The sequence below is a fragment of the Mobula birostris genome, chromosome 2 (assembly GCF_030028105.1).
Source record: "Mobula birostris isolate sMobBir1 chromosome 2, sMobBir1.hap1, whole genome shotgun sequence".
In the NCBI taxonomy this organism is placed as follows: domain Eukaryota; kingdom Metazoa; phylum Chordata; class Chondrichthyes; order Myliobatiformes; family Myliobatidae; genus Mobula; species Mobula birostris.
This window is the reverse complement of record NC_092371.1, coordinates 78,576,138-78,602,320: the sequence shown is the minus strand read 5'-3', so window position 1 is coordinate 78,602,320 and position 26,183 is coordinate 78,576,138. Positions and strand designations below refer to the sequence as shown.

The following is a 26,183-nucleotide window of genomic DNA, read 5'->3' as shown; positions in this document are numbered from 1 at the left end:
TGACATCACAAAGGACTCGCCCGAAAGCTGACTGCGAAGGTCTGTGTGGAAGCCTTGAATATTCATTCGTTTTGCTCTCTCTCTCCTTCCCCCCACTATCCATCGCCACGGCAGCGATTACTGTGAACTGAACTGAACTAAATTGAACTGAACTTTGCGTCACTTTGAAACTGGTCATTTACCCCTAGACAACCATAGAGCTTGATTGATCCTGTTATCTTAATTCTGTGCACATGTATGTTTATCATTGCTGAACTGTTGCATTCATTATCCTTTTGATTAGAGTACTGTGTTGTTTGTTTCTTTAATAAAACTATCTTAGTTCTAGTAATACAGACTCCAACTGAGTGATCCATTTCTGCTGGTTTGGCAACCCAGTTACGGGGTACGTAACACAGCATGCAAATTTTACCTCATGATTGAATTGTTAAAGGTAAACAGTTGTAGGATGAGTGACTAAGCAGTGAGACAGCAAGTTCGTGCAGGCTATGCAGAATAATGCTAGAGTAGGAAATAATTGTGAAAATGTTAGAACAAAAAGGAAAAAATGAGTGAAGGCCATGAAGGGGAGAGTTAACGAGAGGACAGCTTGCTGTTATTACAGTCATAAGAGGAGTCGTAGCTGATTTTGACAAGGGTAGTCTTGGTATTACTTGATTTGAAGAGACCTGTAGATAAGTGAGTGCAGAGTCCTTTCATATATGTGCAATATTTTGTAAGACAGAATGACAGTGTCACAGAATAAGAATGCAAGTGAGTTTTTGTGATGAAAGTTTTGACAGCTGTGTGATGTATGAGGTTCAGAATAATTTCTAGCTGTCATGGGACTAAGGAAGTGATGAATAATGATAGAGATTTGTGAAATTGATGAAAGATTTTGGTAAAGTTGTGGGGAATGAGTGATTAGGGAGGAAAATAAAGTAGTGGTAGATTGGAACAAGTCTGTCAGAATTAATGTCTGTAATGATAGCGAGACTTCAGAAGAGAAAGCCTGAGGCTGATGACTCTGTAAATAGATTTTTGGTGTCAGAATAGCAGTCCAAAATGGATGATCTGCAGAAGTGATGCCTTCGGAATTGGCAAGTTCCCAATGTCATTTGTTAAGAGTTATCTGAGGAAAAAATGGGATGTTGTAGCTAGCGGTCAATTTATATCAACAACTAATCTCAGGTATAATGCAAGTCTTACCTAATTTTAACTGCATCTCCTAAAAACCATTTCTGCTTAAGAGAAATAATGCAGTGGCAGCCAAGGGTCTTGGGTTACAGGATTGACATTAATGTTATCGAGACAAGGTTTGTGAAAGTGCTTAAGTGACTATGGTGACTCATTTTAATGGCTATGTGACAGTTTGTCAATGCAGATTTGTCATTGCATTGTGGTTTGAAAACTCATTTTTTTTAAATACGTGGCTGCTAACAATCACCTGTGTGTAATTTGACCTTTTTGTTGTGACAGACTTTTCCCCTTCTCCAGGAATGATGCATTAGACAGTAGGATCCTTATTATTACCCTTCAGTTCATTCAAGTGTACCATTCACAAACTGACAGGATGCCATCACTTCATTGGCAGTATGTTGATTTTTGCATGAGAACAAGACAGCATAGCTTCCTGAATTGTTCCTGATCTTAATTCTTCCTTGAGAACTGAGAACTTGGTGAATGGTGGAAGCAGAGTTTTGTTCTGCTCCCTGTCACAGCAGTTTGGAGGAAGATGAATACTGCTATTTTAATCAGGATTGGGGATTTCATTCACTCTGATGTGCAGTAGTTCTTCCAAGTAATTAAAAATGCTCATTTTAGTGTAATTTCTCTGGATTTATATGATTGTAACCTAATAGTTTAGCATCAATGCAATTGATCTTGTTCGCCGTATTTTGATCAGACATTTTGGTTAATCATTTCTGCTCGAGTCACCTTATGGATATACATACACTGTAGCGTAGTGGCTAGCACAATGCTGCACAATACCAATGACCTGGGTTCAACTCCCACCACTGTCTGTAATGAGTTTGTACACTCTTCCCATGACTGTGTGGGTCTTCTCCCTGAGTTCCATTTTCCTCTCGCATTCCAAAGATGTACCTGTTGGTAGATTAATTTGTCATTGTAAATTATCCTGTGATTTGATTAGGATTAAATTTGGGGTTGCTGAGCGGCACGGCTCGAAGGGCTGGAAGGGCCTATTCTGTGCTCTATCTTCACAAATAAATAATCCATCAATGTATATAAGCTAGTTTGTATATTTATATTGTGTTTTTATTATTGTGTTCTTTATCTTACTGTTTTTTTGCTGCATTGAATCTAAAGTAACAATTATTTTGATCTCCTTTACACTTGGGTACTGGAAATGATATTAAACAATCTTGAATCTTGGTTAACCAGATTTCCTGAGAAATGTCATTTGGAAAACCTGTCTTGCTCAGATGAAGAGGCAAACCATAAACAAAAAGATTCTGCAGATTTTGGAAATCCAGGGTTACACATACAAAATTCTGGTGAAACTCAGCAGGTCAGGTAGCATCAATGGAGAGGGATTAAAGAAGTGAATCAGGTGAAGAGGCTCTGGTTTTAGTAGGATAAATAAAAACTGTTTTCATTAGCTAATTGTTACAGGGGTTGGGGGAACTGTTGTGGCGTGGATTATTTAAACCAGAGGTTCCAAACGTTTTTATGCCATGAGCCCCTACCTTTAACCAATGTGTCTGTGGGCCCCAGGCTGGGAATGCTTGATTTAAAGTGGTGGTGAAAAGGAGTGTAATATGGTGAGGTGTGAAGATTTTTTTAAATCTTTGTAATGGCCTGGAACTTGATGCTTGTAAAGGTAGGGTGGAAGTAGGGTTAATTGCGTCTACAAAGGACATATTTGAGGGGAAGTTATAACAGGTTGCAGGGAAAGATGGATATATGGGACCAAGTGGATTCTTCCACAGAGAGCTGGCATGGATTCAGTGGGTGAAATGTGCCTCAATTCTGACCTTCTACACAGCCTACCTACAGTCAGATTCTTCACATCTAACAGGAGCTGTTTAGGCTTGATATTGTCAATTGCAGTAATTACAGTCCAGCTCCTTCCTCAGAATGATCAATGATGTATGACTGCAGTCATGAACAAGCCACTTCAAAGGCTCATGATTTTACCAGTTGTCAAAGCACCAGCAAGAATCTTTTGTGGAAAAGCTTCCTTATTTTCTTAGTGATCTTAAATAAAAATCATCTGTGACTAGGTATGATGAGAATTGCTGTATTGCACATGTAGCATAAGACTCATATTCTAATTTTGACTGAAATTATGTTGGATATAAAGGGTCCTTGTATTTTGTCTATATTTAGATTGCTACTAATTTGAAAAATGAAAGGTTCATCTTGAAAAAGAATTTGAAAATGCATAGGGACAATCATTTTGCAGAGGTTCACACATTGAAATTCTTAGCAATGCAGTTGTTATTTTTGTGATCAAATAAAGGCATTAAGTGAGTGCACAGAAAGTTCCTTTAGGTGTTAACCCTGATGATCAGATTTTATTTTCCTTGTAGTATTGGTGTTATTAATGTTGATTAATGTCGCCATTTAATTGTATACAAAGTCCGTAGATAAAAATTATGTGATGGCAAATTTAGACCATTTGACGTAGGAGCATTGAGTTTGGCCCATCAAGTCTGCTCTGCCATTTCATCATGGCTGACTTATTATCCCTCTCAACCCCATTTTCTTGCCTTCTCCCTGTAACCTTTGGCACTCTTTCTGATCAAGAAGCTATTGATTTCAGCTTTAAATATAACCAAAGACTTGGCCTTCACAGTGGTCTGTGGCAACGAATTCCATATATTCACCACTCTCTGCTAAAGAAATTCCTCCTCTTCTCTGTTCTAAAAGGATGCCATTGTTGGTATTTAGTTGCTATGGGCAAAATGATTTGATAAATTTCAGACATTGGATGACTGTATTCCACTTTGGGTTTTAATTCAGAGTTACCAGTGCCTGTGGAACTGTGTAATCTTGGGGAGAGGAGAGGGATGGAATAGTGAGGCCATTATTGACCTTTCATTGCACATTCCACGGCGTAGGATTTTCAAGCAGCCAAGTTTTTGTTTTGAAATCAGGTAATCTTTGAAAGTTTGCTGCACTGGACTATTTTCTCATGTATGAAGTCAACAATGAAGTTTGACAACTATGGTGTGAATTGTAAACCCATCTCAATGCTTTGTCAGGGTGCAGTTTACAAATCTAATGGGTTAAATGAAGAAATATGGCACTTTTCTACTGATGTATCTTCCCAATATGTTGCTATTTCCCAGAAATTTGAAAACACAATTTAGTTTAGCATGAGATGCCATCTTTCATTTGAAATATTCAAGTGAGCCTTTGTGATGTTCTGATCAACATTTGTCCCTTAACCAAATTAGATGAAGAGCTGATTTCAAACTCCAGCATTTACTTGTTGGAGTTTAGAAGGATGGGGAAGGGGGAGCTCATTGAAACATACCAAATATTGAAAGGCCTAGATAAGAGTGGTTGTGAAGAGGATGTTTCCAGTAGTGGTGGAGTCTAGGACCAGAGAATTAAATTAAAAAGAACAGAGAAGAGGAATTTCTTTAGCCAGAATCTATGGTGAATCTTTGGAATTAATTGCCAGAGATGGCTGTAGAGGCCAAGTCATTGGGTATATCAAAAGTGGGAGTTGATTGGTTCTGAAATAATATCAAAGATTTTGGGGAGAAGGAAAGAGAATGGGGTGTAGGGGGGGAAAAAATAAATCAGCCATGATGGACTGACAGAACAGACTCAATGGGCTGAGTGACCTAATTCTGCTCCAAAGTCTTACGGTCTTATTTTGGAAGCCATGTGGCTGCAGAGGATTAATGCAGCCACAGGCATCCTACAAGAGATGAAAGCAAGGTACCATCAGGAAAAAGGTGTGGGAACCTTGGGACTCTCACCAAAAGTTTCTGGAACAGTTGTCTTGAACCAGTGGGGATAACTACACTCAACCTCATTTGCCCCGTCACTGAACTGTTCTAACTTTTGCACATTGGTTAGCTGTCCGTCCTGTTGGGAGCGGTCTTTCATTGTTTCCATTATGGCTCTTGGACTTGCTGAGCATGGCCACAAAGTTACGACTCATAGGGTTGTACGTAGCGACATAAATGTACCTTAATAATAAGTTACTTAGATCCTTGAACTTTGAATGCAGTCCAACCTTTTATTTCATGAGATCTGCAGAATTACTGGCAGCTGCAGAGGCGTGCGTGATAGATTTTTTTTAAGTCTAAGGATATACCCATGTTGTTTCTACCAGGCTGAATTGAATAGCTAGCCTAGAGAGTGGACTCTGAGGAAGTTTTATTCAATCTAGACCTTTTAGAAACATAGAAAACCTACAGCGCAATACAGGCCCTTCGGCCCACAAAGCTGTGCCGAACATATCCTTACCTTAGAAATTACCTAGGGTTACCCATAGCACTGTTTTTCTAAGGTCAGCATTGTTTCCTCAAGGGAAAATCTTGCCTGACAAATCTGTTGGCATTCTTTAAAGAAGGATAGACAAAGGAGAATTGGTTTCCTCAAGTGAAACTCCTGCTGAAAAAGCAACCTGAATGATAGAAAAAGATGTTGTGTACAGTCGGCCCTCCTTATCTGCGAGATTCACATGCGCAAATTCAACCAACCGCGAATCTAGAAAACCCAGAAGTGCTCTTCCAGCACTTGTTGTTCAAGCATGTACAGAATTTTTTTTTCTTGTCATTATTCCCTAAACAATGCAGTATAACAACTATTTTACATAGTATTTAAATTGTATTGTGTATTATAAGTAATCTAGAGATGATTTAAAGTATATGGGAGGATGTGCGTAGGTTATCCTGGATTGGGATTGGAAAAAAAACGGAAGTTCTCGAAGTAAGTCAGAACAGGTACATCTGGTATTATTTAGCGTCAGTTAGTCAAACATTTGTCTTAGTATATATTTTACCTTTCTATGCATATAAAACACTTAAGAAACGTATGTTTCAGCGCCGGGCTCAGGAACAGAAGTTCCCAAGTTCGATCCAGTGACAGACTGCTCCCAAGCACGCTCTCCATCCGTGCCGGGTTGATGTGGAGGGTCAAAAACACAAAACCCAATAATTAAACCACTGTGTTGCTTAGTAATAATTGTAGCTTTCATCAGGGCAGGGCCTTTCTCACTTTATCCTTTAAAATTGTTCCAATCGTTGACCGACTGCAGCCTAACGCTTTTCCAATGACCGATGGCGTTTCACCTTTTTCCGATCGCTTTATTATTTCCACTTTATTTTCAATCGTGATTGTGACTATTTTTGTGAACAGAAACACTGCAGATTCAGAGCTCCGCCATCGGGTCCTAATGTCCATCGCATTTAGGCAGGTTGAATAAGGGACTTGAGCATCCACATTTTTTGGTAAACATACATTGAACCTTCTCCAGTTTCAGCACAATTGTTCTGGAACCAATCCCTCGCGGATAAGGAGGGCCGACTGTACTTGGATTTTCAGAAGGCCTTTGACAAGGTGCAACATACTAGGCTGCTTAATAAGCCCATGGTATTACAGGGGAGACTCTAGCATGGATTAAACAGTGGCTGAATGGTAGGAGGCAAAGAGTGAGAATAAAGGGAGCCATCTCTGATTGGTGGCCAGTTACTAGTGGTGTTCCTCAGGGGCCTGTGTTCGGACTGGTGATTCTTATGTTATATTCCAATATTTTGGATGATGGAATTGATGGCTTTGTTACAAAGTTTGCAGATGATATGAAGACATGAGGAGGGGCAGGTAGTTTTAAGTAGAGAGGGTACAGAAGGACTGAGATAGATTTAGAGAATGGGAAATAAAAAACAGCAGATGGAATACAGTGCTGGGAAGTGTATGTTCATGCATTTTGGTAGAAGAAATGAAAGTGTTAACTTCTAAATGGACAGAAAATACCAAACAACTGAGGTGCAAAAGGACATGGGAACTCCCATGTTCAGGATTCCTTAAAGGTTAATTTGCAGGTTGAATCTGTGGTGAGGAAGGCAAATGCAATGTTAGCATTCATTTCAAGAGGTCTACAATATATAAGCAAGGATGTAATTTGGAGAGTTTATAAACACTGGTGAGGCCTCACTTGAAGTACAGGTTTGGGCCCCTTATCTTAGAAAAATTGTGCTGAAACTGGAGAAGGTTTGGGTTGTCATATGAAAAGTGTTTAATGGACCTGGGCCTGTATCACCAGAGGAATTAGGGCTGATCTCATTGAAACATCAAATTTTGAAAGGGCTTGATAGATTAGATGCTTCCTGTGGTGGAAGAGCCTATGACCAGTGAACAGGGCATCAGAATAGAGGGGTATCATTTTAGAATGGAAATGAAGAGGTCTTGTATGCAACACACATCAAAGTTGCTGGTGAACGCAGCAGGCCAGGCAGCATCTCTAGGAAGAGGTGCAATCGACGTTTCAGGCCGAGACCCTTCGTCAGGACTTGCAGAATCTGCAGAATTCCTGTCGTTTGAGGTCTTGTATGCCTTCCTTGTGTGCCTAGTTCAGTGGGTTCAGGGAACAAGCAAGCATAATTGCATCCTTGTGTTTTGTAGTGACTGGAAAAAAAACTAATTATTTTCTTTTATGTTGGAGAAATCTATATGTAGAAAAGGTAAATAAAATTAAATGAGAGGAAGAGGAAACATAGGTGCAGGCTTGTCATTTTAAGACTAATTTCTAAAATCACATTGCAAGCAAAGTATTGAGGGACTACAAGAATGTAACTGGTGGAGCACCCCAAGGCTTTCAGATATGTGCCATCTATATCAATGATCTGGAGGCGAAGACAAAGTGTAAATTATTAAGGTTTTGCTAATGATGTAGAAGTAGCCAAGCATGCATGTTGTAATGAGGATATTTAGATTCAGCAACAGGATATAGATAGACTGAGTGGCAAGATGTGGCAAATGGACTTTACTGTAGGAAAGTATGAAGTCATCTACTTCATTAGGAGTGGTCTAAAGCCAGACCATCAGTTAAGTGGAGAAAGACTGCAGGTGAGTGATCCAGGTGTTCCTGTATGCAAACTATGTATAGTGCAGCAAGTGGTTAGGTAGACAAAACGCATATTGGCATTCATTGCAAAAATATATGTTAATACCCAATCTGTATACATTGTTTAGAAATAAGGGAATATTGTTACAATTGTACTGCCAAGACCACTCTTATAAATTACTGCACAGTTTTATACAAGAGAGTTAGGAAGTAGTCCAAAATAATTTCACTAGGATTTCTGCATGGTAGTGTAGCAGTTAGCACAGTCACTTTAAAACGCCTGCAATTACTGATCAGGGTTTTACTTCCTCTGCGTTGTACATTTTCCCTGTGACTGCAAGGTTTCCTTCAAGTGCTTCTGTTTCCTCCCACTTCTGAAAGATGTACGGGTTTGGATTAGGGTTAGTGAGTTGTGGACATGCTTTGTTGGTGCCAGAAGTGTGGTGACACTTGCGGGTTACCCCCAGCACGAATCGAACTATAACATATTGTTTGAGGGGGCATGACAGGGCAAAGCAGGACCTCGAGGGTGGTAATCTCAGGATTGCTACCTATGCTACATGCCAGTGAGGGTAGGAATAGGATGCTCTGGAGGATGAACAAGTGGCTGAGGAACTGGTGTAGGGAGCAGAGTTTCAGATTTCAGGATAATTGGGACCTTTTCTGGGGCAGGTGGGACCTGTACAAGAGAGACGGGTTACACTTGAACTACAGGGGGACCAATATCCTTTCAGGGAGGTTTGTTAATGCTATTGGGGGGGCTTTAAACTAGATTTGCAGGAGGATGGGAACCACAGTACCAGAGCTGACAGTGTGGCTGGGGTGAAAATAAATGATGTTAAAAGTTCAAGCAAATCCACTAACAGAAAGGTGGTGAGTGGTGGTAAAAATCTTCTGAGGTGTATATATTTCAATGCTAGGAGTATTGCAGGGAAGGCGGATGAGTTGAGGGCGTAGATTGACACGTGGAATTATGATGTTGTAGCAATTAGTGAAACTTGGCTACAGGAGGGGCAGGACTGGCAGCTTAATATTCCAGGGTTCCGATGTTTCAGATGTGATCGAGGCAGAGGAATGAAAGGTGGGGGAGTGGCATTGCTTGTTAGGAAAAATATTACAGCAGTGCTCAGGCAGGACAGATTAGAGGGCTTGTCTACTGAGTCCTTGTGGGTGGAGCTGAGAAACAGGAAAGGTATGGCCACATTAGTGGGATTGTATTACAGACCACCCAATCGTCAGAGAATTGGAAGTGCAAATCTGCAGAGAGATAGCAGGCAACTGCAGGAAACATAAGTTGTGGTAGTAGGGGATTTTAATTTTCCATATATTGATTGGGTCTCCCATACTGTTAGGGGTCTAGATGGTTTAGAGTTTGTAAAATGTGTTCAGGAAAGTTTTCTAAATCAATATATAGAGGGACCAGCTAGAGGGGATGCAGTATTGGATCTCCTGTTAGGAAACGAGTTAGGACAAGTGACAGAAGTCTGTGTAGGGGAGCACTTTGGTTCCAGTGATCATAACACCATTAGTTTCAACTTGATCATGGACAAGGATAGATCTGGTCCTAGGGTTGAGGTTCTTAACTGGAAGAAGGCCAGATTTGAAGAAATGAGAAAGGATCTAAAAAGCGTGGATTGGGACAAGTTGTTCTCTGGCATGGATGTCATCAGTTGGTGGGAAGCCTTCAAAGCAGAAATTTTGAGAGTGCAGAATTTGTATGTTCCTGTCAGGATTAAAGGCAAGGTGAATAGGAATAAGGAACCTTGGTTCTCAAGGGATATTGCAACTCTGATAAAGAAGAAGAGGGAGTTGTATGACGTGTATAGGAAGCAGGGAGTAAATGAGGTGCTTGAGGAGTATAAGAAGTGCAAAAAGATACTTAAGAAAGAAATCAGGAGGGCTAAAAGAAGACATGAGGTTGCCTTGGCAGTCAAAGTGAAGGATAATCCAAAGAGCTTTTACAGGTATATTAAGAGCAAAAAGATTGTAAGGGATAAAATTGGTCCTCTTGAAGATCAGAGTGGTCGGCTATGTGCGGAACCAAAGGAAATGGGGGAGATCTTAAATAGGTTTTCTGCGTCTGTGTTTACTAAGGAAACTGGCATGAAGTCTATGGAATTAAGGGAAACAAGTAGTGAGATCATGGAAACTGTACAGATCGAAAAGGAGGAGGTCCTTGCTGTCTTGAGGAAAATTAAAGTGGATAAATCCCCGGGACCTGACAGGGTGTTCCCTCGGACCTTGAAGGAGACTAGTGTTGAAATTGCAGGGGCCCTGGCAGAAATATTTAAAATGTCGCTGTCTACAGGTGAGGTGCCGGAGGATTGGAGAGTGGCTCATGTTGTTCCATTGTTTAAAAAAGGATCGAAAAGTAATCCAGGAAATTATAGGCCAGTAAGTTTAACGTCGGTAGTGGGTAAGTTATTGGAGGGAGTACTAAGAGACAGAATATACAAGCATTTGGATAGACTGGGACTTATTAGGGAGACTCAACGTGGCTTTGTGCGTGGTAGGTCATGTTTGACCAATCTATTGGAGTTTTTCGAGGAGGTTACCAGGAAAGTGGATGAAGGGAAGGCAGTGGATATTGTCTACATGGACTTCAGTAAGGCCTTTGACAAGGTCCCGCATAGGAGGTTAGTTAGGAAAATTCAGTCGTAGGTATACATGGAGAGGTGGTAAATTGGATTAGACATTGGCTCAATGGAAGAAGCCAGAGAGTGGTGGTAGAGAATTGCTTCTCTGAGTGGAGGCCTGTGACTAGTGGTGTGCCACAGGGATCAGTGCTGGGTCCATTGTTATTTGTCATCTATATCAATGATCTGGATGATAATGTGGTAAATTGGATCAGCAAGTTTGCTGATGATACAAAGATTGGAGGTGTAGTAGACAGTGAGGAAGGTCTTCAGAGCCTGCAGAGGGACTTGGACCAGCTGGAAAAATGGGCTAAAAAATGGCAAATGGAGTTTAATACTGACAAGTGTGAGGTATTGCACGTTGGAAGGACAAACCAACGTAGAACATACAGGGTTAATGGTAAGGCACTGAGAGTGCAGTGGAACAGAGGGATCTGGGAATAGAGATACAGAATTCCCCAAAAGTGGCGTCACAGGTGGATAGGGTTGTAAAGAGAGCTTTTGGTACATTGGCCTTTATTAAAGTATTGAGTATAAGAGCTGGAATGTTATGATGAGGTTGTATAAGACATTGGTGAGGCCAAATCTGGAGTATTGTGTTCAGTTTTGGTCACCAAATTACAGGAAGGATATAAATAAGGTTGAAAGAGTGCAGAGAAGGTTTGAAAGATGTTGCCGGGACTTGAGAAACTCAGTTACAGAGAAAGGTTGAATAGGTTGGGACTTTATTCCCTGGAGCGTAGAAGAATGAAGGGAGATTTGATAGAGGTATATAAAATTATGATGGGTATAGATAGAGTGAATGCAAGCAGGCTTTTTCCACTGAGGCAAGGGGAGAAAAAAACCAGAGGACATGGGTTTAGGGTGAGGGGGGAAAAGTTTAAAGGGAACATTGGGGGGGGCTTCTTCACACAGAGAGTGGTGGGAGTATGGAATGAGCTGCCAGACGAGGTGGTAAATGCGGGTTCTTTTTTAACATTTAAGAATAAATTGGACAGATACATGGATGGGAGGTGTATGGAGGGATATGGTCCGTGTGTAGGTCAGTGGGACTAGGCAGAAAATGGTTCGCACAGCCAAGAAGGGCCAAAAGGCCTGCTTCTGTGCTGTGGTTTCTATGGTTTCTATGTGATCTCCAATGAGGGGGCATATAGCAAACTTTTTATTCCAGCTCATGATTTTAGTACCAGGTATTGGATGTCATATGAATGCACCATAGAATGATAAACTTTACAGGCAGCCTTAAGTTTAAAGGAAATACAGAAAATAAGATCTCAGAAGGAGCATGGGAAACTGAGCCAAGTCACTTCAAGGAAACATATCCAATAGAACTGGATACAGAAAGAGGGGCCCCTGGTATGTGGATAGGGAACAAAGTGATGAGGTCCAGCATGTGGACAAACCTACCTGAGGAATCATAGGCTGAAAGCAAGTACAATCAGGCTCAAGGAAAACTTCTATCCTACTGTTATCAAACTTTTGAACAGACCTCTTGTACAGTAATGTGGATTCTTGGCCTCACAGTTTGCTTTGTTGTGATCTTGCACTTAATTGTTTGCACTTTCTCTGTAGCTTTTACACTCTATTCTGCATTGTTGTTTTACCTTACTCTACCTCAATGCACTGTGGAATGATTTATTCTGCATGAACAGCATGCAAGACAAGCCTTTCACTGTATCTTGGTACATGTGACAATAATAAACCAATGCCAATAGGTATAATCCATGTGCCTTTTAAAAAGTGCAAGTTTGCATGTGTCCATCTGCCTTATCCTTCACCAGAGCTATATGGTGACCATCAAGGTTTTAGATGGTCAGCTAGATGCAAAATAATAGGCATTTTCAGATTGTTCGGTAATGGACTATCGGAGCTAGGGAGCATTCTTTTAAAGCTGAGGTCTGTCTGAACTTCGAGGCAAGACCTCTGGGGTAATTTGACAAAGTTTTAAATGATTAGGGAATTGAGGGCTGTGGGAGCTAGCACACAGAAGAGGATGGGGCATATTGGCCATGTACCAAGGCACGTACCTGTTTTGTAATGTGTGTTTTTATTTATTGATTGATTGGGATACAGCATGGATAGGCCCTACTGGCCCCTCGAGCCATGGTTTAATCCTAGCCTAATCACAGGATAATTTACAATGACCAATTAACCTATCAACTGGTATGTCTTTGGAATGTGGGAGGAAACCAGAGCACCCAGAGGAAACCCATGTAGTCATGGGGAGAATGTACAAACCCCTTACAGGCAGCGGAGGTGTTGTAAACTTCTTTCGATCCACCGGATGCAAAGACACCATGTATTACGGTGAATGTAACTTTAACTCTTTATTAGCAAGTTACCAGAGAGAACCCTCCATAAGCAATCTCTTAGACTGCTCTGGAGGTCTCCCGCTTCTGAAGCAAATACAGCTCTTTTTATACATATGCAGTCACGTACAGAGATACGTGTGGGTTCACTCCCTTAGTTTCTGTACAGATGAGTATTGTTAACTTTATCGGCCATAAATTGTTCGTGTCACAGTTTCAATTGCCACTGTGCCTGGATACAGACAGGCACAGGCTTATTCAAAGACTCCTATCCTTGAAACAGCCATTCCCTTTCATGCTTATCTTGCAGGTGCTATAGTGAGTATAAAGTAGAGTATGTCTCTTACAGCAATTAATTAAGCAATGATACAAGTTACTCTAAGCAAGAACTGAAATTAAGTACACGTCACATACCAAGGATGATGTCACCTGCTCAGCTTATCTTATGAAAAAACATCTGTGCTTCTATCAACACACATCAAAGTTGCTGGTGAATGCAGCAGGCCAGGCAGCATATGTAGGAAGAGGTGCAGTCGACGTTTCAGGCCGAGACCCTTCGTCAGGACTAACTGAAGGAAGAGTGAGTAAGGGATTTGAAAGATTTCAGCGTCTGCAGAATTCCTGTTGTTCTGTGCTTCTATGCTTTTTTTTCCAGAGTCTTAGCTGCTGTGACCCTTACAAAATAGCCAGGGTCGCAAGAGGCCTACGAGATGCTAACTTCTTAACATTACAGAGGGAACTGAACCTGGGTCACTGGTACTGTAAAATATTGTGCTGACCACTATGCTATCCTGCCACCTTTTGATAAACGCAAGAACCTGGAAGCAATTTATTAGATGTAGATAATTGTGATAATTTTATGAATAGTTTTAATAATACAGATTTGCTACGCTACGTTGAATTGTGGAGGATTTAAAGGATGCTAATTACTTTGCATTCAAAAGCCTTTGGAAAAATTAATGTATGTTTAGTAATAAAGGGCCTAACCTATACACAATGTTGTGCAATACACCTACATATTACATAATAGTATTTTCCAGTAAATTCAAATAAAATTTTGTTCTTATTCTAAGCCCTGAAGGGAAAACACCAAGTTGATACTTAAGCTGTAAGAAAATGATTGCTTTGAGCTGTCTAGATCATTAATTTTACTAAATAGACTCCATTCTGTTAGTTGTATCTAATGCAAGACACATTCTGCTGTAGTGAACCTTCAGTGCAAGATAAAGAGCTTATATCCAGTTGGAACTTTAGACTTTGGAAAATTGTCTTACTTTCCAAATTCAACAGATTACTCATTTTGATCAAGGTGATGATATTTGGTAAAATACCAGTGGTGATATGATGTGATTTTGAAGGAGCACCCACAAATGCTAGAGGAACTCAGCAGGTCAGGCAGCATTTATGGAAAAGAATAAACAGTTGACCATTTGGGCTGAGACACTTCTTCAGGACTGGGAAGGAAGGGAGAAGATGCCAGAACAAAAAGGTGGGGTTGGGTGGTGGGGGAAGCGGGGGGGCTGGAGAATGAGGCTATCTGGAAGGTGAAAGGCGAAGCCAGGTTAGTGGGATAGGTCAAGGGCTGGAGGAGAAGGAATTTGATAGGAGAGGAGAGTGGATCGTAGGAGAAAGGGAAGGAGGAGGGGTCCCAGGGGGAAGAAATAGGCAGGTGAAGGAGTAAAAGATCAGAGTGTGTGGTATGGGGGGGGGGGGGGCAGGATTTGTTTACTGGAAGGAGAAATTAATATTCATGCCATCAGTTTGGAGGGTACCTACCAGAGTGTAGTCTCATCTTGGCACAACACCATGGACCAACATCTTGGAACAGAAATCAGAGTTAAAACGTTTGGCCACTGGGAAGTCACACTTGTGGCAGATGGTGCGGAGGTGCTTGATGAAGCGAGTCCCCCAATTTATGACGAGGCTTATCAGTGTGATTTTGAAAGGTGGAATGGGTCAATGATTGAATCAAAAACAATCAGTGAATATGCCTTTGCTCTCAAGAGAAAAAATGTGGATTTTTATGGGTACAGTAACTCCTAACTGATTACAGGTGCAGCATTTTTCAATGATCTCTTCAAAATTCAAGACTGTTTAATGTCATTTCCAGTACACAGGAGTAAAGGAGAACAAAATCCAATGTATCACAAAAAAAGCAATAAGATAAAGAACACAATATATATAAATACATAGCATAGCTTGTATGCATTGATTGTTAGTGCACTTAAAGTGACACTAGGTACAGGAATGGCTGTACTTAAGGTGACTGACAGAAAATGATTTCATAGTGGTGATGCGGTGGGTACAGAAGCCACTGAAGATTTTTGTTGCACAGGTATTGTAAATCATCATGATAAATCCAAATTTCCACATTCCTGCATTTTTAATTCATCACTGTAGATACGTCAGTGCTTTAAAGCATAACGAAACATTCATGAATTATCATTTGGAGCTGTATTTAAGCATTAGATTCGGTATCTAAAACGGAGGAGGTATTATGATGTAAAATTAGTTTATAAAAGCACTTCAGAGGTCTGAATCTTGATCTTTCATATTTGATGCACATCTCCCAATAGCTGGGATTTGGGTTAAAATTGCAAACTATCTTCTGTATTTCATCTTCAGATATGCAATGTAGCTTATGCAGAATTCACACATAGACATGCCACTGACAACTTGAGAAAGGTATATAAACTTAGCTTTATTCAGACACATAATTGTAAAGACAAAGTATAAGCTCAAAGAGATTACACAATATACCACTCTGTGAAGACACAAGGTGATCAACCTCAGACTTGTATCCAGCTTTCTCTCAATCTGGCACTCAGACTCCTTTCTACAGTTGCTCCTAAGGTCTTTCGCTAGATGTGAAGCTGTTACATTGGGTATTGTTCCTTCTCTTGCTATGGTTCCAGTCTTTTCACAGAATCTTATTTGCCATTGATGGCTTTTCTAAACAATTTCTGGTTCAGAATAATCGGTGCTGGAGTTTCAAGACTTTGATTTAAGTTGTTACCAATCTCCTTGCTTGTATTTTCTCTACATCTCAACAGAAATCTTCACAGACCATAAACCATCCTTCTCTCTATTGATCTCCAAATGTTAGTTAAGCCTATATACTCTGTCCCTTCATCTAATTTCAATGGCTATTTAAACTCAACTTTCAGAGTGTCATTTATGTCAGAAGGTTTCGGATTGAAATGAAAGCAGATTTTGACATTGAGTAGAGAAATGTACTCAGTTCAAACCAATCAGTCGTGAATAATACACTTACTCACTTGATATCTCTTAACTTTTCAACCTTTCCCTGCCAGGTGTGCTTCATTTACATTTTAATTGGGCATCAGTCCTTGATTGGAGTCATAATGGCATAGAAAAATACAGCACAGAAATTGGCCCCTTTTCCCATCTAGTCCACTGTAACAAGACCATAATTAGACCATAAGACATAGAAGCAGAATTAAGCTATTTGGCCCATTGAGTCTGCTCGGCCATTCCATCATAACTGATTTATTATCCCTTTCAACCCCAGTCTCCTGCCTTCTCCCCATAACCTTTGACACCCTTATTAATCAGGAACCTATCATCCTCTGCTTTAAATATACCCAATGACTTGGCCTCCACAACCATCTGTGGCAAAGAATTCCACAGATTTCGCCATCCTCTGGCTGAATAATTTCCTCCTCATCTATTTTTTTGAAAACAAGGATCTGTGACTCCTCCACTATAGTTAACATCCTCTCACACTATCTAGGCCTTTCAGTATTCAATAGTTTCAATAAGAGTCCCTCCTTATTCTGTGAGAAGTAGAGTGAATGTGGGTGGAAATGGAAGAATGGACCGGGGAGAGCTGTTCCACCCCCGCCCCCCCCCCCCCAAATATAAAAGAGGAGAGAATGATGTGTGTGGTGATGATATTGTGTTAAAGAGATTCAGGTAGACATTATGGAGGATGACATGAATACAGGGATGGAAGGCAAGAGTAAGGAGATCTCTAGCCTTGTCTGGGGTGATAGAAAAGGGACTTAGGGCAAACATGCAGGAACTGAAATGGATGCGGCTGAGAACTTTGCTTACTTTGGGATTATGGAGCATTCTGATCAAAGTGGGCTACGGTCTGAAATTTGCTACCCTGGCCTGTCAGTCAGTTACATGCAGGCAGAAGCTACCACAGTATAAGATCAAAGACTGGGGCTACGTCCACACTATGCCGGATAATTTTGAAAACAAAGCTTTTTCTCTTCGTTTTGACCCTCCATCCACATTGAAATAACATTTTCATCCCCCAAAAACGGAGCTTTTCTAAAACACTCTCCAGAGTGTGTAAGTTTGAAAACGATTGTTGCACGTTGTAGTGTGGATGAGGTAAACAGAGATATTTAGAAACACTGTCATGACAACACCACAACAATGCTTTTTCTGCTTCTGCTTGGTACTGTGCAAGCACTGCCGGACGGCTGTTATAACACACAGTCAGTGTGAACGGCGTGAGAGTTAAATTGTAAAGTGAGCTTTTTTGACTAGATCCCCTAAATTGATTTCATTGAGTCTATCTTTAAAAATATTAATGTCAGAAATACTGCGCAGGTCTGGCGGCAGAGGATTCCACTCTCTTGTTGATCTTGGGCAGAGGACGGCTTCATGCGTGTGTTGTTTACTTTATTGTCTACGTTAATAGCTTGTTTGGAGTCAAACCTCTCCATGTTCTCCACTGCTTTGCTGACTTTGTAGTCGTTTGTAACTTGCAGAAACAGCTCGACTTCATTGTCTGTCTAAACGAAGAAGTCCAGTCTGCTTTTTCCAGTGGAGGTTTTCTTTATTCCTCGAAGACATTGTTGAAAACTTTCTTTCGCTGTTGTTGTTGGTACTCTAGTTTTTGGCCAATGGAAGTAGCACAACACCGCCGCAGAAACATAAATATTACATCGTTTCCTCTTCGCTTGTTTTCTGTAGATGTGTCTGCTCATGCCCAGTAGGAGTAGATTCGCCCAAATATCCGTTTTAATGAGGACAGAGATATTTTGAAAAACGCCTAGTGTGGACGTAGCCTCCGGCAGGGTAACAGCTTCTTCCCCCAGGCTGTGAGTCTTCTGAACACCTTGATACCACCCAATACACATTATTTTTGACAGTGCCAGTAGTGGTAATACAGTGTATACTTAACTATATATCATCTATACAGTTTGTCAACTTGTACATCCACATAATTTTTAATCTGTTAATGTTATTTATGTTAATATTTTATGTTCTGTATGTCATGTATGTACTGTGTTTTGCACCTTGGTCCTCGAGGAACATTGGTTAAGCGATATCCATTATCTATGTACGATTGATTGACTGACGAGCATAAAGAAGCTTTGATTTAGTTTCTTCATTTTATTTTTCCCTAGTTGAACCTTTTCATTAGAATATAACTTTGTTACCTTTGCTGATAACTCATGTCTTTATAGGGTGAATAAAGAAGACAGTGCTATTTCCTCTCAAGATCAGTTCTAAGAGAGAATGTCCTGGAGAGACTAAAGCATTGGTGAGTATAATGTAACTATTTGGATTCAATGTTTAAGAAGATTATTTCTGAAGACTAAAGATGACATATCTTTATTAGGATCGCACAGTAGCTTAGCAGTTAGCATAACACTATTACAGTGCCAGTAAAGAATTTATACATTCTCTCCACAATCACCTCGGTTTCCTCTGGGTGTTCCAGTTTCCTCCCACATAAGACATAGAAGCAGAATTAGACCACTGAACCAATCGAACCTGCTCCACCGTTCTATAATGGATTTATTACCCTCTCAGCCCTATTTCCCTGCCTTCCCCCAGTAACCTTCTATGCCCTGACTAACCAAAAACCTATCAACCTCTGCTTTTAATATACTCAATGAATTGGCCTTCACAGTTGTCCGCCTCCACATTCTAAAGACGTGGGTTAGTAGCTTAATTAGTGTAATTGGGTGGCATAGGCTTGTTAGGCTGGAAGGCCTGTTACCATGTTGTGTTTCTAAATAAAATATCCTGTTTTCTGTGGTAGCATAGTTCTAGTTTTTTTTTGTAATCTGGTATTGGCAGAAATGCAGGAAATTAGCTTATTAAACTTATGTCCTGAGATGTATTATTGAATTGTTTCACACTGCTGTTATATGTGGATGGCCAAATTAGCCCCACAGGAGATAGCAAAGGGTACCATAGCATTAGGCTAAGGGCTTCTTCCCCCAGGTCATGAGACTACTTAACTTCCTGCCACCACCTAGGTCTCATTACATATGAAGCGCCAGTGGCGTTATACTGTTTACTTTTTAACTTGTGTCATAAATGCACCTTATTATTTGTTCATGGTAATATTACTTTGTGTAGTGTGAGAGTTGTATGTACTGTTTTTCACTTTGGTCCAGAGGAACTCTGTTTCATTGGGCAGTATACTTGAATACAGTTAAATGACTGTAATCCTGAACTTGTAGATCTACTTGATCTAGCTGATGAGATTATGTTCAGTTTAAAGGAAATGTAAATTGGACTTGTGCATCGCTGCGTGTGAATTGCAGTGCTGGATGGACTCTTCATAGTAGATGAATAAAGAGCAGTGACTGCACGTGTTGAACTGGACTAGAAATGGAAAGCAGGAAAGCTGATTAATGATCATATCTGGCTACGTTTTAATTTAAAATTGCTGACCTGATTTCTGTCCTTACGAACTATATAGTTTACCACTTCCTGGGTTGCGATCAGTGATGCTGGCCAATGTAAATCTGCTGATAGTTTTAAATTCTAAGTTCTGTGATAGTCTAGTTGATTATTTTGTCCCTGCGTTCCTGCACCCTGTAGCTGAAGATAGCAATTTGCATCATTGCCCAGATACTTAGTTTGTTTTATGTTCTTGCGTCGCTCTGTGCAGTTCCCAAAGTGCCTTCAGCGCATAGTGATGTTAATTATATTAAATGGGCTTAATCTATGCTAATGAAATAATTGTACACTTTATTGAAATGGTGCTTTTAATTTAACTGATTTTCTTGTATAGGTTCACACATAGTCTGAACCATGGCCACAAATGGTACAAGTTCTTCAGCAAGCAACCACACAACAAAATCGCAACTTGGGATAAAAGGTGGGTCCGGAGGAGGAATAATTTATTCACTGTTATGGATCTGCCGGTTTTCATATTTGATTTATTTTTTCCTCCTTTTTCACAAGTTTGCATCAGCTGTGACCAGGTAACCTGTATCATTGTCACTGTAGTCCAGCTAGTAGTGATCTGTATGGGTCTGATTTTTCTCTCCTCTACCAATCCTGGTTGAAGTTTCTGAAAATTTTCAGTAGGTGCCTTTGCCATATGTTAGGTTGCATGTTTATACAGTGGACACAGTATCCCTTTTTTCACAGTTGTGTTACAACTTTCGAGCAATCTTAAAATATTGCATTGTTATTTATACTCAGTGACTATTTTATTAGGTACACATACTTGTTAATGTAAATGTGTAACTAGTCAATCATGTGGCAGCAACATGGTCAAGAGGTTCAGTTGTTTTTCAGAGCAAACACCTGAATGGGGGAAAAATTCTAAGTGACTTTGACAATGGAATCAATGTTGGTTCCAGGCGGGGTGTTTGAGTATCTTAGAAACTGATCTCCTGGGATCTTTGTGCACAACAGTCTCTAAGAGTTTATAGACAGTGGTGTGTAAAACAGGAAAAGAATCTAGTGACCGGCAGTTCGGTGGCCAAAAACACTTTGTTATTGAGGTGGTCAGAGGAAAATGGCCAGACCAGTTCAAGCTAACAGGAAGGTGATAGTAACTCAAATAACAACACATTGCAACAGTGGTGCGGAGAAGATGACCTCTGAATGTACAACACGTCAAACCTTGAAGTGGATGGGCTATAGCAGCAGAATACCAGAAGCATACACTCAGCAAGCAGATTGTTGCTCCAGATTCCAGCATCTGCAGTCTCTGAACACCATGCACAATTTATTCCTCTAGATAAATTATCTGAGAATTCTTCAATTGTTACTAACAGCTTTTTCAACAGGATTGTGACTTTGGAGAGACCCATGCATAACCATCTGATCATTCTGTTCGCTTCGGCAAAAACATCTACATCAAAAATTGGAGGGGAGAGAAAAGATAACAGAGCATGGTATAGGATACTTCTGTCATTAAAAGTGACATCTTCACCCTCAATGTGAATTCTGGTTGTCTGTGGTGTCCCCATCTTGACACCATCACCACCTTGTAATCACTTCCATATGCTTATTGTCTTAACGTGGTTTTCTTTTTGTTAGTGCTGACTATCATGAAAAATCTGGGCTGGGCCACTTCGTCTGCATTGTTCGGGTCATTGAATATTTGCTATGTGAAAGATTCTATGTGTGTTGGCAATACTGTGATCCACGATTTCATAAATTGCATCAAAACATGCAATTGTCACATTTGTGCTGGCTTTGCTTTATGGTTGAGTCATTCCACTTCTTGTTTAGGACAATTTCTCCATTTGTTGTTGTAGTCATTTGCGCAAAGCTCAAAGAAAATAAGAAGAACTGGTTTGGGCCCAGTCCCTACGTAGAAGTGGCTGTTGACGGCCAGTCAAAGAAAACTGAGAAGCTTACCAACACACACAACCCAAAATGGAAACAGCATGTCACAGTGTATGTTGGATTTTTTTATGCCGTTACTTTTAATGTTAGATGGTATTGTGATTAATGTAATGTTTTATCCCTGTGTTGAACAGAAGGGCAATATATTGAAGTATTTGTTCATTTATTTAGAACATGGACCTCTTAATGGTATTGGTCTGTGACATAAAAAAGGTTGCTGAGTGCCGTTGAGTCATCGTCAACTAATGGTGACCCGATGGATAGTGCAATTGTCCACGGGGTTTTCGTGGCAAGATACGGAAGTATTTTACCAGGTCTTTCTTCTGCTGTTGCCCAGGTTGGGACCTGGCCAGATTCAAACTCTGGACCATCTGCCTCAAAGTCCAGTTCTGATGCCACTATACCACCAGCCAACCCAGGTTGGGAACCCTCAATTTAGAGGTATAGCACAGTAACAGGCCCTTCTGGCCCAAGAGCCCACGTCACCCAAGTATACTCATGTGACCAATGAACCTACTAAGCTATATGTCTTTGGAAAATGGGAGGAAGCCTACATGTTCACTCAGAGAATGTATTAACTCCTTGCGGCAGCATTGGAATTGAGCCTGGGTCACAGGCACTGCATTAACGTTATGCCAACTGCTACACTGCTGTGCCATCCCAAAAAGTTTTACATGCTAGGATATAAAGCATACATTCTGAGTTTGGATAAGCTGTTTGACCATGCCTCCTTCCTCCTTCCATTACCAACCCAGCCTTACCCCATTGGCATGACGTGATTCATTTGTTAAGGTTGCTAAAACTTTTTGATATTGTATTCTAGAATTGGAAGAGAGTTGGTATTTATGGCCAGAATCCAGTTCTATAGAAACAGAAAAATTTACAGCACATTACACCCTTCAGCCCCCAGTATTGTACTGACCGTGTAACCTACTCTAGAAGCTGCCTATAATTTCCCTACTGCATAGCCCTCTATTCTTTAAGTTCCATGTCCCTATCTAAGAGTCTTATAAAAGACCCTATTGTATCCGCATCTACCACCATCACCAGCAGTGCATTCCACATACCCACCACTCTCTGTGGAAAAATCTGCCTCTGACATCCCCTTTGTACCTACTTCCAAGCACCTTAAAACTGTACCCTCTTGTGTTAGCCATTTCAGCCATGAGAAAAAGCCTCTGACTATCCACACAATCAATGCCCCACATCATCTTATATACCTCTATCAGGTCACCTCTCATCCTCCACTGCTCCAAGGAGAAAAGGCAGAGTTCACTCAACCTATTCTCTTAAGGCATGCTCCTCAATCCAGGCAACATCCTCGTAAATCTCCTCTGCACTCTCCCTATAGTATCCACATCTTTTCTGTAATGAGGTGACCAGAACTGAACATAGTATTCCAAGTGGGGTCCAACTAAGGTCTTACATCCCTAACAAAACAAAATCCTTCTAAATTGAAGAAACATCAATTTTCCGCATGATGTAAATTTGTGTTCCAAGTAACCCAGACAAGCAGTTATCTTCTTTGAAGGTTGCTAGAAAATGAACTCAGTTTCTAATACGGTGTATTCCAGTTAATTGGGCACATTGAGACCTGTACATTTTGGCCCAATTAAGCAGCTGCCCAATTAGTTGAAGTTTTATGCAAATAGTTAAAAAGGTATAAAAAGACAAACTACCTTTTAATTGGTAACAAATCATATATTTAAATGAAATGCAGAACAAATTAGAGCACTATCAATACTACTACAGTGCTGTAAAACTGTATTAGTTCCAAATAGTTATCGATGGAGAAATTCGTCGTAGCTGCTAACTTGAAGTAATGAAATTGTTTTATTTTCACTCCTGGCAGTTTCTGGCATCTTCACACCTGAATGTTTAAAACTGCAGTGAGTAAAGCATTTCAGAATTGGCTTTCTGCTTGTTTCTCACCATCTATCAGTGATAAAAGTCACTTCTTTTTGAACACAAATGCACGTGTCTGACCCTAGTTAGAAACTGAGCGGTAATGGTCTGCTTTCCCAATTAAGCATCACAGTGTCACAAATAAACAAAAGGGATCCCAGCTATTTTCTTACTTAGTTTTTGTTCCTTAAGAGTTGTCCCAAATAAGAGGCTGTTCTGATTAATTGATAGCCCAATTAAATGGAATCCACTGTCCAGCCCTTTTTCATTTCTGGTGCTAATTTGTCTGCAAATGGTCAACTAATGGAAACGTCATGCTGAGATATTGGGTCATTATTGCCGCATCGCCAATCCTTCCGCCTTTGGAAGAGTTTGACATTCCCATATTGACCTCGATCCCACAAAACTGACGTGGAGGCAGGTCATCTTTGATGCTGAGAGAGTACTAATCCAATGCAATGGCTATTGCATAGTTGAATTCAGGAATAAGGGTGTTCTAGCTGCTTCATATCATATACCTCCTGGATTTGCTCTCAAATGAGCTTTGTCACCATATGCTGAGATCAGCAGAGGGTGTACTTCAAATCAAGCATCTTTCCCATCAATATGGTTTGATACTCTGTCAAGTGCAAGTGAAGGCTACGTTATTTTTTTAAAGTGGGATTTCTTCTTACCGCCAATTGTTTTTGCTTTCGCCAGTTCCCATATCCTCTGGAATATTAGTTTCCTGCTGGAGTTCATTTCATGCGAGGGTTTTATTTTTAAACTTGTTCATTATTTTTCATTTACACAGGATTGTAACACCATTCAGCATGATCCATTTTCGAGTATGGAGCCATCAGACGCTGAAATCGGATGTCTTGCTGGGATGCGCCACTCTGGATGTCTGTGAGACATTAAAATCTAATAATATGAAATGTGAGTTTGTCCTGTTACTTGGCAGACCTGCCATCACCATCTGTCAAGAGTAACTCTTTGTTTCTCGTTGTCATTTCATGAGATAAGTGATAAACATGGCACAGGCGGCTGCTCCTTGTCCAGCCAAAAGCAATGCAAAAGCATACTGAAGGGTCAGTCCAGCTGTGATATGACGATGGGACACTGGATAAGGAAAGAAATGAAGGAATCAGTCCTTACTGTGGTACACATTTCACTATTTTATTCTCTGCAGTCAACTCCACAATGGAATCTAGGTGAATTTTAGTTCATCAGTTGAAACATTCATTTGTCAAAAGGAAAAACGGTGAGCTGAAAAGTTGGCATTTCTTGCATTGAAATCTATATTACCAGCAAATTATATTTGTATAACATCTTGGATGTAATCCAAGATGCTCAAAAGCTAGTAAAAAAGGATTATCATGAGCCTTTTGAGTGGATAATTATCTTTTTTGGATCTAGCCTTTTTTTGGAACTGGACACTTCATGCAACTAGTGTATCTTTCAAAGCTTGTCTTGTAAGAGCAAAGTTTTTCTTGTTCGTTCCAAAATGTATCTAATTATGATGCACAGTTTGTTCTTGCCCCACCTTTAGCTATTTTCGTGCTTTCTTTTACATGGTTCACTTTCATCCAACAGTTCCTGCGATTTTTGTACTTGGTAGTAAACCAACTCAAATTCTAAAGAAGGTTTAAATTTTTAAAGGTGTAAGACTGCTTGCATGACCGTAATCTACTCAAGTTCGGTTGTTAAACTTGAGTTTCTTTCTTGCTTCCTTCCTGGAGGCACAGGTAATAGCAAACTGATATGTATTTCCAGTATTTCTAGTAACTCTCTGAAGCTACCAGCCTGCCCATAGAAACAATGTAGCCAAACCAATCCCATATAGCTGCAGAACAGGATTTGTGTGAAGAGCATTAGTTGTCTTCCCCCACCCAGGGACTCTGAGCCCAGCTTTAGCATTTCCATCCAGTGCTGACAATTCAGCTGCCTAGGGCCCAAACTTTGGAATTCCTTCCCTAAACCGCTGCCTCTCTCCTTGTAGTCTCAAGCAAACTTTCAGTTACATGACCTAATTTTGCCTCATATAGCCTTATTAAATTTTGTGCAATAATTCTCATTTAAAGCTTTTTTAATGTGTATTTTTATGGTTCTTTCACATCCCTTTCAGGGTATCTCCAAGTACTTCTCAGCCTGTGAAATTATTTTGAAGTTGTCTTGAGGGAAACATGACAGCCATCACATAAACTTCTTCAAATAACAATCATGCCCAAATAATCTGTTTTTGTAATAGAACTTCAGAAGTAAATGTTTGTCAGTCCATCAAGGATAACCCTTCAATACAGTTTGGTTTCACTGTTTTAAAGATACTATAGAAATCCACCTTATTTTATCTGTGTTTTATCTGTTTGACTCAGTGTTGATCTTATCACAACTCAATGAGTAAATTTTAGGCTGCTTTTGAGTCTGGCTCAGTGCCAAACCACGCACCATTTATTTTGGATTTAATGGCCCTTCACCACTATCCTTTGAACCCTGAGATTAAAAGTGTTTATAGCTTTGAAATATTTCTGTATTTCTCTATAACTTTATTTTGTGTACATTTTTCTTTTAATTTTTGCTTGTTTTATTTTGACAGCAGCTGCAGATTTGCTGAATGTATTGTGGGACATTTAATCTGAGAATTAATGTTAATGGATCATATTAAAGAAGGACATTTTGTTCTAAGTACTCCATTTTAAAAAGAGAAATGAACTTTCAAATTATTACTGATTC

The 26,183-nt window shown here is 40.1% G+C and overlaps 1 protein-coding gene across 1 annotated transcript in view; it reads left to right on the top strand.

The window, feature by feature from the left end:
• The window catches only part of LOC140187890 (E3 ubiquitin-protein ligase Itchy-like), a 127,827-nt gene that overhangs the window by 28,630 nt on the left and 73,014 nt on the right, over positions 1–26,183 (top strand). The window contains exons 2-5 of the mRNA XM_072243720.1: positions 18,428–18,504; positions 19,993–20,079; positions 21,476–21,617; positions 24,265–24,389. Of these exons, the coding sequence (XP_072099821.1) occupies positions 20,013–20,079; positions 21,476–21,617; positions 24,265–24,389 (334 nt within the window). The 5' untranslated portion in view covers positions 18,428–18,504; positions 19,993–20,012. The remainder of the gene's footprint in view (positions 1–18,427; positions 18,505–19,992; positions 20,080–21,475; positions 21,618–24,264; positions 24,390–26,183) is intronic.